We start from the raw sequence: 13,326 nt of genomic DNA, 5'->3' as shown, positions 1-13,326 counted from the left end.
CTTCACCATGTGGGTTCCAGGTATCAAACCCAGGTTGTCAGCCTTGGTGGCAAGTGCCTTTACCCACCAAGCTGTTTTGCAGGCCCAAGGTCAACTTCTTTGGAAAATAAATTAACAGTTTAACTTACATCTAACTTAAAATCCAGATATTACACTTGTCGATACTTTAAAATGAAAGTACTGGAATACAAGGACTTGTAATCGCTGATAGATGGATGTATGAGGCAACAATAATTGGTTGTGTGCTAGAAATGCCTCTCCTATCTACCAGCAGTTAAAAAGGGGCGAGTGAAGGTGAACCCAGACTGCCATATGACTCAGCAGTAAAGAGCAGCACCGTACTTTTATTAATGTCTCAAAATAAAAACAAAACTCTATGACATCACACCAATCACTGATTATCTGCATGTGGGTGGAGGAACCACGAGAGGATAGGTACAAAGGCACGCAGCCAACCTTTGGAGGTCACGTGTCTCTTTATTATTTGACTGTGAGGTTGGCTTCATGCTTGTACAGCAAATTAAAATTCATCATGTTGCAGGTATGTGTGCTTTATTACATATAGCTATTCAACAAATCTTAGCAAAATAACAACAACGAACCCCCAATAAAGCCCAAAGAACACAGCAGAGAAGAGGAGAGAGCAACAAGGCTAAAGCTCACTTCTTAGAAAACACAAACAAAACAATGCCTTTGGCTAAACAAAGACATCGGGAAATTATCAATATTGGGAACGAAAAGGGCATAGTGACAGTTCTGGCACACTTTAAAAACATCAAGGCATATTTTGCTTCAAAAATAAAATATTATGATTAAATTGAGGGCAAGGATGAAACAGACACAACCCTCCAAAGGCAAAAACCGACTCAGAGAAACAACCAAATGCTTAAATAATTCTGCATATTAACTATTCAAGAAATTAACATACTAATTTAAGACATTTCTAGACAAGAGAGCACAAAGCTTAAATAACATCACTAATAAATAGTAGCATTTTCCTACACCCTCAGAAAGAGGAGATGGCTTCTTTCCTCAGTGGGGGGCACCATCACAGGGCTAAGACTGAGTGGCTTTTCCTAAGCTGCTCCCAAAGCAAGTGGCCAGAGAAAAGTATGAGAGCAAGCGGGAGTGGATGTCCATCTTTACAGCCTCACTGCAGTGATGCCAGCCACTACACTCTGCTAAAGCCACTGGTGATATAGGGCAGTCCTATGCAACGACAATGACAAAATCAGATGAGCCAGTGACTGCCAAGAGGCAGAAGTCACCAGGGGAGGGGCACTGCAGGAACCAGCTGACAAAAACAGACCAGAGATCCCACAGAAACCAATGTTCAGCTGAAAGATTCTTATCAGAAACTAATGTCCAGCCTCATCACTGAAAGGTTCCTATGTATTTCTCAGTGGTACAGCATACACTCCGATATTTTAAGAGGTGCCCAAATGTATTAAAGGGCATGCGTTAAATAGAAACAATTTTATACATGCAGATGAAACATTTTTCATAAAACTTAAAATGTTAAAAAATGTTTGTATATACCAAGAACTCAAGAAGTTAGACTCCAGAGAAACAAATAACCCTATTAAAAATGGGGTACAGAACTAAACAAAGAATTCTCAACTGAGGAATACCAAATGGCTGAGAAGCACCTAAAGAAATGTTCATCATCCTTAGTCATCAGGGAAATGCAAATCAAAACAACCCTGAGGCTTCCACCTCACACCAGTCAGAATGGCTAAGATAAAAAACTCAGGTGACAGCAGATGCTGGCAAGGATGTGGAGAAAAAGGAACACTCCTCCATTGTTGGTGGGGTTGCAAGCTGGTACAACCACTCTGGAAATTAGTTTGATGGTTACTCAGAAAATTGGACATAGTACTACCTGAGGACCCAGCAATACCACTCCTGGGCATATACCCAGAAGATGCTCCAAGATGTAATAAGGACAGATGCTCCACTATGTTCATAGCAGCCTTATTTATAATAGCCAGAAGCTGGAAAGAACCCAGATGTCCCTCAACAGAGGAATGGATACAGAAAATGTGGTACATTTACACAATAGAGTACTATTCAGCTATTAAAAATAATGAATTCATGAAATTCTTAGGCAAATGGATGGATCTGGAGGGTATCATCCTGAGCGAGGCAACCCAATCACAAAAGAACACACATGATATACACTCACTGATAATTGGATATTAGCCCAGAAGCTCAGAATACCCAAGATACAATTTGCAAAGCACATGAAACTCAAAAAGAAGGAAGACCAAAGTGTGGATACTTCTATCCTTCCTAGAAGGGGAACAAAATATCCATGGAAGGAGTTACAGAGACAAATTTTGGAGCAGAGACTGAAGGAAAGACTATCCGAAAACTGCCCCACTTGGGGATCCATCCCATAAACTACCACCAAACCCAGACACTATTGCATATGCCAACAAGAGCTTGCTGACAGAAGCCTGATATAGGTGTCTCCTGAGAGGCTCTGCCAGTGCCTGACCAATACAGAAGTGGATGCTCAGAGTTATCCATTAGACGGAGCACAGGGTCCCCAATGAAGGAGCTAAGTACCCAAGGAGCTGAAGGGGTTTGCCGCCCCATAGGAGGAACAACAATATGAACCTACCAGAACCCTCATAGTTCCCAGGGACTAAATCACTAACCAAAGACATGGTGGGACTCATGGCCCCAGCTGCATATGTAGCAGAGGATGGCCTAGTTGGTCATCAATGGGAGGAGAGGCCCTTGGTCCTGTGAAGGCTCTATGCCCCAATGCAGGTGACTGCCAGGTCCAGGATGTGGGAATGGGAGGGTTGGTGAGCAGGGAGGATGGGGGATGGGATGGGGGATGGGGTTTTCAGAGGGGAAACCAGGAAAGGGGAAATGTAAATAAAGAAAATATCTAGTAAAAAAAATAAAAAAATATGTATATATCAAATAAGAGAGATGTAAGAACCAGCCATACCATTTCTATTCTGTATGTTACTGGGTTACTGTTTGTGTGTGCGCATGTGTGTGAGTGTGTGTGTTTATGTGTGTATACACAGGCATGTGTTTGCACACGAACACATACAGACATGTGTAGAGGCCAGAGGCTGATGCTGGCTCTCTTCCTCAAGTGTTCTTCTCTCACCTTACTTTTGAGACAATGTCTCTCACTGAACCAGAGCTCGACAAGACAACTCAGCTATAGTATGTTGGCTAGCAACCACAAGGAATTGGTATGTCTCCAATTCCCCAGAGCTGGGATTACAAGGGTACTCTACTGAGTATGGCTTGTAAAGGAGGCATTTTATCAACTGAGCTACCTTCCCAGCCAATCATAAAACCCAAATGTAGTATACATGTACCTGTTACCCTAGTGCTGTAGGAATGTGTGTGTGTGTGTGCTTGTGAGAGAGAAGTGGGGAGGGGGAAGAGGAGAGGGAAAGAGGGGAAGGGTAAAGGGGGAGATCACAGGTAGCCTAGTCTCAGGTACAGTGAGAGACCTCATCTCAAGGGAATATGGTTAAGAGCAACAGAGCTGGATCCTCAGTGTTCTCTTCTGGTCTTCACTTGCATGCACAGGTGTGTGCATCCATATCCATGCATACATCACACACACATACACAGACAGACAGAAGACAGACAGACACTGATTTTCTTTGAAACAGGGTCTCACTAGACAGCCTTTACTGGCCTAAGGCATACACAGTATGCAGTCCAGGCCGTCCTCAAACTCAGAGATGTTCTTCCTGCCTCTACATCTCGAGAGCTGAGATCAAAGGTGTGTGTCACTACATTTGGCAACAGAGAAAATTTAACTAAAACTCATAGAATTGGATGTGCATTAGAAAGAACATGAAGGAGTCAGCTTCCTCTAAGCTCCAGTTCTTCTATATAATTGATGATGAGGTATACTACCCAGGTATAGAAAGTATATGGGATTCTACCAAGGTGAAGTGTGGCAGGACACTAGACTCTATTAGTTGTGTCTTCTTCTTATAGCAGGAACAGTGAACAGGAGGACAGGAGAACCAACAGCATTGGTCCCTAACACTGAGGACTCCTGGGAGCCAGGCCAACCGGAGACTTTCTCAGCGGCATGATGAACAGCCAAAGGGGATGTTAGTTCTGAGTCCTTGCCCAGGTGCAGACTTTGCCAGATCTGGTCTGGGGCTGAGGCCAGAGCCTTCAAGGAGTTAAGATTTGGCTTCCAAACCCCTGCTTTCGCCCTGAAGGGTCGTGGTTATCAGCTGTGTCTGAGGCGTCCCATGTTCTCCTTGCCAATGTGATTTGATTTAGCTTTCTGTTGACTGTGGCCACGTTCCCCCTAGACATGAATATAAGACGCTGTATTCTTAATAAGCTTGCTGGGCATAAGCTGATGGTTTATATAAGGCCTCCTGGTCTCAGCTTCCTGTCTTCATTGTTTTCTCACCCTTGATCCTCCCCTTTGACATCTTGTTGTTTGGGACCCTTATTCACTGGGGCTCAGGTCAGAGGACATAATAAAATAGTCAAGCATTAAGTCACCATACATTCAATTACTCAAGAATTCTCCCGTCCAGGGCTTCTTCTCAGTATGGATCATTCTATTCGTTCTCAGGCAGTCAGGCTCTTACCCAGCTAGGCAAGAAAAGAATAATGGATTTAATCCAGCTAATGTTTATGCACTGAATACATAGATTTTTTTTTTGATGGCCTTTGGTCTATATGCAGCACAATGAAGATTAAATAGGAGCCACCTGAAGACATAAATTTGTTTTTTTACACAGAATATACATACACATTTATACAAACATTTACATTTCATTCACATCCTTTTTTTCCCCTAATTTTTTATTAGATATTTTCCTCAATTACATTTCAAATGCTACACTGAAAGTCCCCTATACCCTCCACACCACCCTGCTCCCCTACCCACTCAGTCCCACTTCTTGGCCCTGTACTGGAGCATATCAAGTTTGCAAGACCAAGGGGCCTCTCTTCCCAGTGATGGCCGACTAGTCCATCTTCTGCTACATATGCAGCTAGAGACACGAGTACATTCTTATTTACATATTAACACATTCACATTTTTTGTTGGGCCTAAACACTGAAGACAAATTTTTAAGAGTAGAAAATATGGTCTTCACCACACCACATAAAGGTAGAAAGAAAGAAATGACCTCATAAGTTGTCCTCTTATCTCCACATGCATATACCAGTAATCATTCGTTTTAAGCCACCATCCCAGACAACACCAGTGATGAAACCTTTTTAAAAAGACCTCTAAAACAGGTGTGGTGGTCACACCTTTAATTGCAACACTTTAGGAGGCAGAGGCAGGCAGATCTCTGTAACTTTAAGGCCACCCTTGTCTACTTAATAAGCTCCAGGCCAGCCAAGAGTGCATAATGAGGCCCGAGGAGGGGCTTTTAGAGAACTGATGAGACAGGGAATCCAGTGTCTCAGATTTTAATACAACTTTATATTAAAACCAAAATAAATAAATACAATTTTTTTATATATATAAATAAAAGAAACTTGTGGGGTGGTGAGATGGCTCAGTGGTTAAGAGCACTGACTGCTCTTCCAGAGTTCCTGAGTTCAATTCCCAGCAAGCACATGGTGGCTCACAACCATCTGTAATGAGATCTGACGTCTTCTGGCATGTCTGAAGACAGCTACAGAGTACTCATATACATACAATAAACAAATCTTAAAAAAAAAGAAAATGTTGTCTTATCAGTTGGTCAAATTGGAAAGACAAGATTTACATCTACACTGAGATACTAAGGTACCATGTGACTGGGGACCAAATGGGTTTATATATAGTTATTATATATATATATATATATATTGATAAATATGTTTAGCAAAAGCTTACATTGTAGCTGTAACATGTAGGTTGTATTATAATTGCTATTTTAATATATTAGCTCACTTTTACAGACAAGGAAAATAAGGCCTAAAGAGGAAAAATAGCTTGCCAAAGTTCTCACAGCTTGTAAGAAGACACAGCTCAAGCACTAAAAAGTAAGTATCCAGAGTTCATTTACTTTCAACCTCTACTATAAAGCCTCTCAACTGTGGCGAGTAATGTTTCAGGCTTCCTTCTGTTCGTGGTTCTAAAGGAAAATCAATCCTAAAATGCCAAAAGTGCCCTGGGAAACTGTGGCTTTCAGCCTTACAGGGTAAAGAAGCATCCGGCCCAGTGCAGCAAGGACACTGTCTTAGTCAGGGTTTCTATTCCTGTGCAAACATCATGACCAAGAAGCAAGCTGGGGAGGAAAGGGTTTATTCAGCATACACTTCCACATTGCTGTTCATCACCAGAGGAAGTCAAGATTGGAACTCAGGCAGGTCAGGAAGCAGGAGCTGATGCACAGGCCATGGAGGGATGTTCTTTACTGGCTTGCGTCCCCTGGCTTGCTCAGCTTGCTTTCTTATAGAACCTAAGACTACCAGCCTAGGGATGGCGCCACCCACAATGGGCCCCTCGCCCCTTGATCACTAATTGAGATAATGCCTTGCAGCTGGATCTCATGGAGGCAATTCTTAACTGAGGCTCCTTTCTCTGTGATAACTCCAGCCTGTGTCAAGTTGACACACAAAACCAGCCGGTACAGACACCCTAGGACAGCCTGCTCTCCCTGTGGACAAGATGAAAAAAGGTAACTCAATATCCACTAGTGAGGCAATGATCCACATGAGGCAGTGCTCCTTGTGCGGCAGTGCTCTGCACCAGGGCTCAGTGGTGAAGAGCACTGACTGCTCTTCCAAAGGTCCTGAGTTCAATTCCCAGCAACCACCTGATGGCTCACAACCATCTGTAACGGGATCTGATGCCCTCTTCTGGTGTGTCTGAAGACAGTGACAGTGTACTTTTATATACATAAAAGTAAATAAATAAAGATTAAAGAAAAAGAGGATAGATAAGACTGATTTGTAACTGCAATGAACAGATCAAGTCAAGCAGGAAAGAAGAAATCAAGTGGATGTGCCACTCTGCAAGAACAAAATTAGACTTGATCAACCCTGTCAACGTCCACTAGAACAAATACATCCTTCTAAGGATCCCCAGATTATGTCACAAGAAACAGCACACTGCACCAGGGACAGACCTGTCTGATCGTTTCTGAAGAACAGAAAAGTGTTGGCTGAGGATTCTCACTCCCACAAGACTGAAAGGGGGAGGTGAGCTCACCGCCCTCCGTTTCCCCACTGGAGACACACGCTCACCCGCCAGTCTCTCTTTCTAAAGACCCCTCTCTGCCTTAGCCTTTCTTATTTCTTTCCATTTACCACGTTTGTGTTTGGCTTCCTGATTCCATAGCTCCTGACATCATTCTTCTCCTCCTCCTTCTTTTTTTTTTTTTTTTTTTTTTTTTTTTTTTTTTTTTTAAACCAAAACCATGAGCACCTGTGGCTATTCATGTTCCTTCTGGAAGTTTCCTGGCTGGTCCCAGTTCTAGTAGGTTTGCTATCATCTTGATTTGCTTTCAGAAGTTTTAATATTTCCTCCTAGATTTCTTCAATGACTCATTCTTTGCTCAAAGTGTACTGTTCAGTCTCCAAGCTGTGTAGTTTGTGTGCGTGTGCGTTTGTGTGTTTGTGTGTGTTTTCTTTTTTGCTTACTGCAGATTTCTAGTTTTATTCTATGATGGCCTGATATGACACAAGGAATTTCTTTAATTTGTTTGTATTAGTTGAAGATCGCTTTTGTAGTCTTTAATGTAACTATTTTAGAGAATGTTCCATGGGCCACTGGCAAGAATGTGTGTCCCCTCACTGCTAAGAGAATATTCTCTAGCTGTGTGTGGGATCCACTCCATCTATGGCATGTTAGCTCTGGAGGGTTCAATTTTAGTTTGGAAGACTGATGTAAATATGAGTGTTGGGTACAGAAGTTCCTCACTGCTACCACCCTGGGGCCCAGCTGACCTCTCATGCTTTTCAGTGTTTCTTTTAGAAAACTGGGAGTGCTGACACATGATGTGAAAAATGTTCAAAATTGCTCATGTGCACTCTAGCTGAATCGTTTCCATGTGGGGTAGTGGTGGTGTGCACCTTTAATCCCAGCACTTGGGAGGCAGAGCCTGGTGGATCTGTGAGTTCAAAGCCGGCCTGGTCTACAGATGGAGTTCCAGAAGAGCCAGGGTGACACAGAGAAACCCTGTTTCAAAAAACAAGCAAGCAAACGATGTGGTGGCTTTTTCCCATCCCTGATCAGTGACTGAGGAGCCCACTCACCAACCATGACAGCTGCCACAGCAGCCTGGTCATGGCTTTAATGCACTTGCTAGACTGACTTCCATCCAGAAAGCTGCGATTCTTGGAGACGAGAGACAGTGAGGGCTTGCTTTTTAATCTAATTAGTTACTGTGTGCCTTTTGACTGATGGGTTAGGGCTCTTTGCACTCAACGCCATTCATTGAGAGGGCTCTGCTATTTCCTACAGTTTCTGTGCCCCATGTTCTGATTGGACGAGCAACAGTTCTCTTCTTGCCTACCTGTTAGTACCAAGGGCTTTCTGGCTCACTGTGCTAAATGAATGAATCCTTCCTGGCTCTCCTCTGCCATTCCTCTTGTGAAATGTTTGTTTTCCATGGATAGCACTATCTTTGCTCTTTCGTGGGTTACTAGTATTGCTTCAAGTATTTTCTGCACTATTGTTTTGGCTGTGATAAGTTACCTTAATTTGTATTTATCTTCTGTTCCATTTCCATTTCCCTCTCAATTTTAAGGGATAACCTTGCTGGATATAGAGATCTTAGCTGAGGATCACCTACTTCCAGGGCATGAACTAATGCTTTTCTTGTGAGGGAAAAGGATAATGAGAGGTTTGTTTGTTTCTTTGTTTTGTTATCTGCCATTTCTGCCTTTGAATGTGACTTGGCAGTTTTTCTCTGTAGCTTTTAATTACTGTTTCTTTGTTTTGTGTTTCTGAGATTTTTGATCGTGGTACATGGTAACGTAGTGGCTCCCAACCTTCCTCATTCTGGGACCCATTACTTTAATACAGTTCTTCCTGCTGTGGTGACCCCACAACGAATAAAACTATTGCGTTGCTACTTTCTAACTATAACTTTGCTGTTATGAATTGTAATTAAATATATGATCTCTGACATGTGACCCCAGTGGAAGGGTCTTTTGACCCCTCAAAGGGTCATGACCCACAGACTGAGAACCAATGTGACAGACTACTTGGGCTTATTTGGGTTCAAAATACCTCTTGTGTTTGGATATCCGTTTTGTTTTTTTCTTTAGGTTTGGGAAATTTTCTGCTAAAATTTCATTGAATAAACTGCTCCTGTCCAAAGATGTTATTTCGTCTGCTCTGTGAGTTGTTAGGTCTGTGCATTTGAACCTATTCCAGAGGTTCCGGGAATCCACTAGTGCTCCTCAGCTCACTCTTCACATGTCTTAGAGTGGACTGTTGTCTGGACCTTACTCTACACCTCTGAAATCTGTTCTCCTTGGTTTCTGGGCGATCCTTTCCACTGTGTTCATTTGATGACTCTTCCATTTTTAGAATTTGTTTACACAGATTCTCTGGTTGGGTCTCAATTTCCTTTCTGAAATTTCCTCCATGATTTTGAATTTCTCCTCACGGGCCAGTTCATCCTCTGTGGAAGCTTCCCATTCCAGGTCCTGGATTGACTTCAGACACATCCACCTGAGTTCTCTTGACAGTCATCAATCCTTCTCACAGGTAGTGTTCTGATGTTGTTCTCTGAGATTTCAGTTATCCTTGGTATGTGGTGTTTAGCGCTTGTGAGCCTGTGGAGGTTTCTCATCTCTCTGTGTGTTTATTGGTTGTGCTTTGTGTATCTTTTGGGAGGATGTGTCCTCCAGGCTTATCCTTCTACGTTTCCCCTCTTTTAGTTTCCTTTGTTTTATTATGGGTCCTACTGGTGAGCTGTCTCCACTTGGAGTTTTTACCTATGGCTACTTAGGAGGAATAGACCACTGCAGAGACACACATAATGAGCTGACAGCAGCAGGCGCAGTGTTGATGTGTAGTAGGAGACACTTGTCTCCCCAACAAGCTTCAGAGACAGTGGGGTCCTGGTACTGATGTGGGAAAATACAATTTATAAAATGTACTTTAGAACCAAGGCTATTAATAGTGAATTAGTGAAATGAACTTACAATGGGGAAGATGGGGGAAGAATGAGTAATAATGAGATGGAAAGTATATAATATAGTTATAATATATAATGTATCATAAGGCATATGAGGAAATACTTTTGAGTAGGTATAGAGATAGGACAATCACAAGCACTTTCTGGTGATTACACATTTAAAAACACAACAGAACAACTAAAGTAAGAAAGTAATAACAATTCAATGACAAGCATAAGCAATACAACAAAAGAGAAGGCACTATGGTCCCAGGTGGAGTGAGAAGGCTCCTCCCTGCCCTGGGCCTGTCTTTCCTATCAGTATCTACAGGTTGGAAGGTGGGGAGGCTAGCTGCTGGTCTTAGTTATTCGAACACATTACATGCACGGGCCTTCCCAATGAGAAGGGCTTCTGCAATGAAGTCTGTGTTCAGCTAGATGCCCTGATGCTACAATTGTACTTCTGATGCTTCAGGGACTGTTCTTTCCATGCACAGAGCTTTCCGTTAGGCTCTGAGTGAGTAGAGCAGGCCTGTCTGCTTGTGTTGACTTTTGTCTAGCTCGTCAATTGCATCATCAATCCGCAGCATACTTAAGTGATCGGAGGCCAGTGGTCAGGGCTGAAGACATCTTCTCTGAGAGTCAAGCTCCTATGCCACTTTCTGTTCTCATCTCCACTCCCTGCATTGCTTTAGCCCTCTCTCTTCCTACATGCTACCTCCAGTATCTGGCTGCATTTTGGCCTCTCTTGGCTCTCGAGCTCTCTGCCCGTGAGAATACTTCCTGGGTGGCTACAGCTGACTTTAGCTAAGCTCACATAAGTATGATGCAACTGGGCACTGGTGCCTTGCCTCCTGATTCTGTGGGCAACAAAACAAAACAAAGCCATCCAATTAGACCAGTGGTTCTCAGGCAGTGAGCTGGGACTCATTGGGAGGAGGGTCACATATCAGATACTCTGTAAATGAGATATTTATAGTATGATTCATAACTGTAGAAAAATTATTGCTACAAAATAACAATGGAATAATGCTATGTTTGGGGAATGACCCCAACACAAGGGACTGTTTTAAAGGGTCACAGCATTAGAGAGGTCAAAAACCATTGAATTAGACTCTCTCTTTCTCTCTCTCTCTTTCTCTTTCTCTTAGAGAAACAGGATCTTTCTAACAAACAAACAATAATACAATAACAAAATCGTAGCTTCTGTCTCTGATTGCTTGGATGTGGTTTCTGGCTAGCCATTTGTCTGTTTCTTTCTATTTATGGTTTTTGATAACTAAACCACATGCCCTTTATTACATGAATCGTCTATGTTACATAAACACACCTATCTATTTTAACTTCTCCTTTTGTACTGTAAAATGACATGTAAACATAACTATAAAATATTAATCAGAACCCCAATAACAGTAAAAAGGAAGACCACACCTAATGTCAACCTCCACACACATGCACAGATGCATCGATGCGGATATGGGACACACATGCGCGTGCACAAAAAATAAACAACAAAAACCAAAAAAAAAACCCAAACCTTGAATTAGTGCTTGAATATCAATTAAATTTACACACATTATAAAAGACTTTTAAAAAATCCTCCTAAAAAATTATTTAGACTTAATAAATGAAATGGTTAATAGCCAGCCTCGTTACTAATTTACAATAAAGTCTGTAACACCAACCTTTTAAAGAAAATAATCTTAATGTGGTTTGTTTATTTACTCATAAATGTAATTGGGAAAAGATTACCATATCCATGCACAGGTACTACACTGTGATCAAAAGCAAGCACATATGTGGGTATAATGCAGACATTCAATTTTCAACACTGGGATTTCTAATTTATCCAGATAAACACTGACCCTTTGTGCTTGGACACATGAGCTGTGTTGTACTGAAAGTCACTCAGTTTGGTTGTAAAGCAACTGGGTACACACTCTACCTCTAAAACCATCTATCTCTTCTGAAAGAATGTCACAGGTCACAATTCCTATCACCAAGAAAATGCTGGTGCCGACAACCAACCTTCACACTTACTAAAAGATGACCTGAAAAACCTCATCAGATGACGCAGCCTCCTCCATGTAGGGTGGGGCAGCTGTGACATGACACCTGCACTCACCTGGTGCTCGGCCGCTTCTGTAAGGCTTTGTCCAGGATGAGGGACGGGGCGCTTCTCCTCCTTTCTGCGAGTGTTTTCATTTTCTGTTGAGGGGGGAAAAATCAAAATAATGACCAGATGGCTCATGAAGGAATTAAATGTTGGTTTTCAACCCAATTCAGCAGAATTTCACGTTGACCATCAAAGACTCTACAACTTCTGTTACAGATCTAAAGCAGCCACCTTTAGGACCACAGTATTTTTTTTTTTTTTTTTTTTTTTTTTTTGGTTTTTTTGAGACAGGGTTTCTCTGTATAGCCCTGGCTGTCCTGGAACTCACTTTGTAGACCAGGCTGGCCTCGAACTCAGAAATACGCCTGCCTCAGCCTCCCAAGTGCTGGGATTAAAGGCGTGCACCACCACAGTGGACTAGGACCACAGTATTAACATGAGTGAGGTACAGGCAGTTTTTATTGCCAGGGAATTAAAAAGAAAAAAGAAAAGTAAAAGGAAAGAAACCCCACCATAGCCTTTTATCTATACATGCTGCGAGGTCAGTGGTTCTTAGCCTTGCTCAGGCTGTGACCTTTCACTGTAGCTCCTCATGCTGTGGTGAGCCCCGACCATAAGGTTATTTTCATTGCTAATTCTCAGCTGTAACTTTGCTGCTGTGTAGTGAACTGTAATGTAAATCTCTTGTATACAGGATATTTGATATACAAACCCTGTGAAAGGTTGTTCTACCCCCAAGGGGTCAGGCACCACAGGCTGGGGACTGCTGTGCTAGACAGACATGAACCCTTTCATTTATATTCCAAGCTATAATGGGAGATACACTTTTGACTCCATTTCATGGTGATCGCGTGTTCTCAACAAAGCTGCAGTGGAGGTCAAATAAAGGAAAGGAGTATCCGTTAAAGCCCAAGCCAGAGTGAATAGGTCCTTTTTTTGTTTGTGCAAGGTTTATCTATTTTTATGTGTATGAGTCTATGTTAGCATGTACCTATTGTACACCATATGCATGTAGTACCAGTGGAGGCCTGAGGGTGGGGAGCCTCAGATCCGCTGGAACTGGGGTTACAGGTGGTTGTGAGCCACCGTGTAAGTGCCGAGAATTGAAGCCCAGTCCTC

The 13,326-nt window shown here is 42.4% G+C and overlaps 1 protein-coding gene across 1 annotated transcript in view; it reads right to left on the bottom strand.

The window, feature by feature from the left end:
• The window catches only part of Arhgap20 (Rho GTPase activating protein 20), an 82,598-nt gene that overhangs the window by 51,699 nt on the left and 17,573 nt on the right, over positions 1-13,326 (bottom strand). The window contains 1 exon segment of the mRNA XM_021172655.2: positions 12,217-12,299. Within this exon segment, the coding sequence (XP_021028314.2) occupies positions 12,217-12,299 (83 nt within the window).

This window comes from Mus caroli, unplaced genomic scaffold (genome assembly GCF_978045245.1).
Source record: "Mus caroli unplaced genomic scaffold, Mus_caroli_1 scaffold_11, whole genome shotgun sequence".
NCBI classification, from domain to species: Eukaryota; Metazoa; Chordata; class Mammalia; order Rodentia; family Muridae; genus Mus; species Mus caroli.
This window is presented reverse-complemented; position numbering and strand designations above follow the sequence as displayed.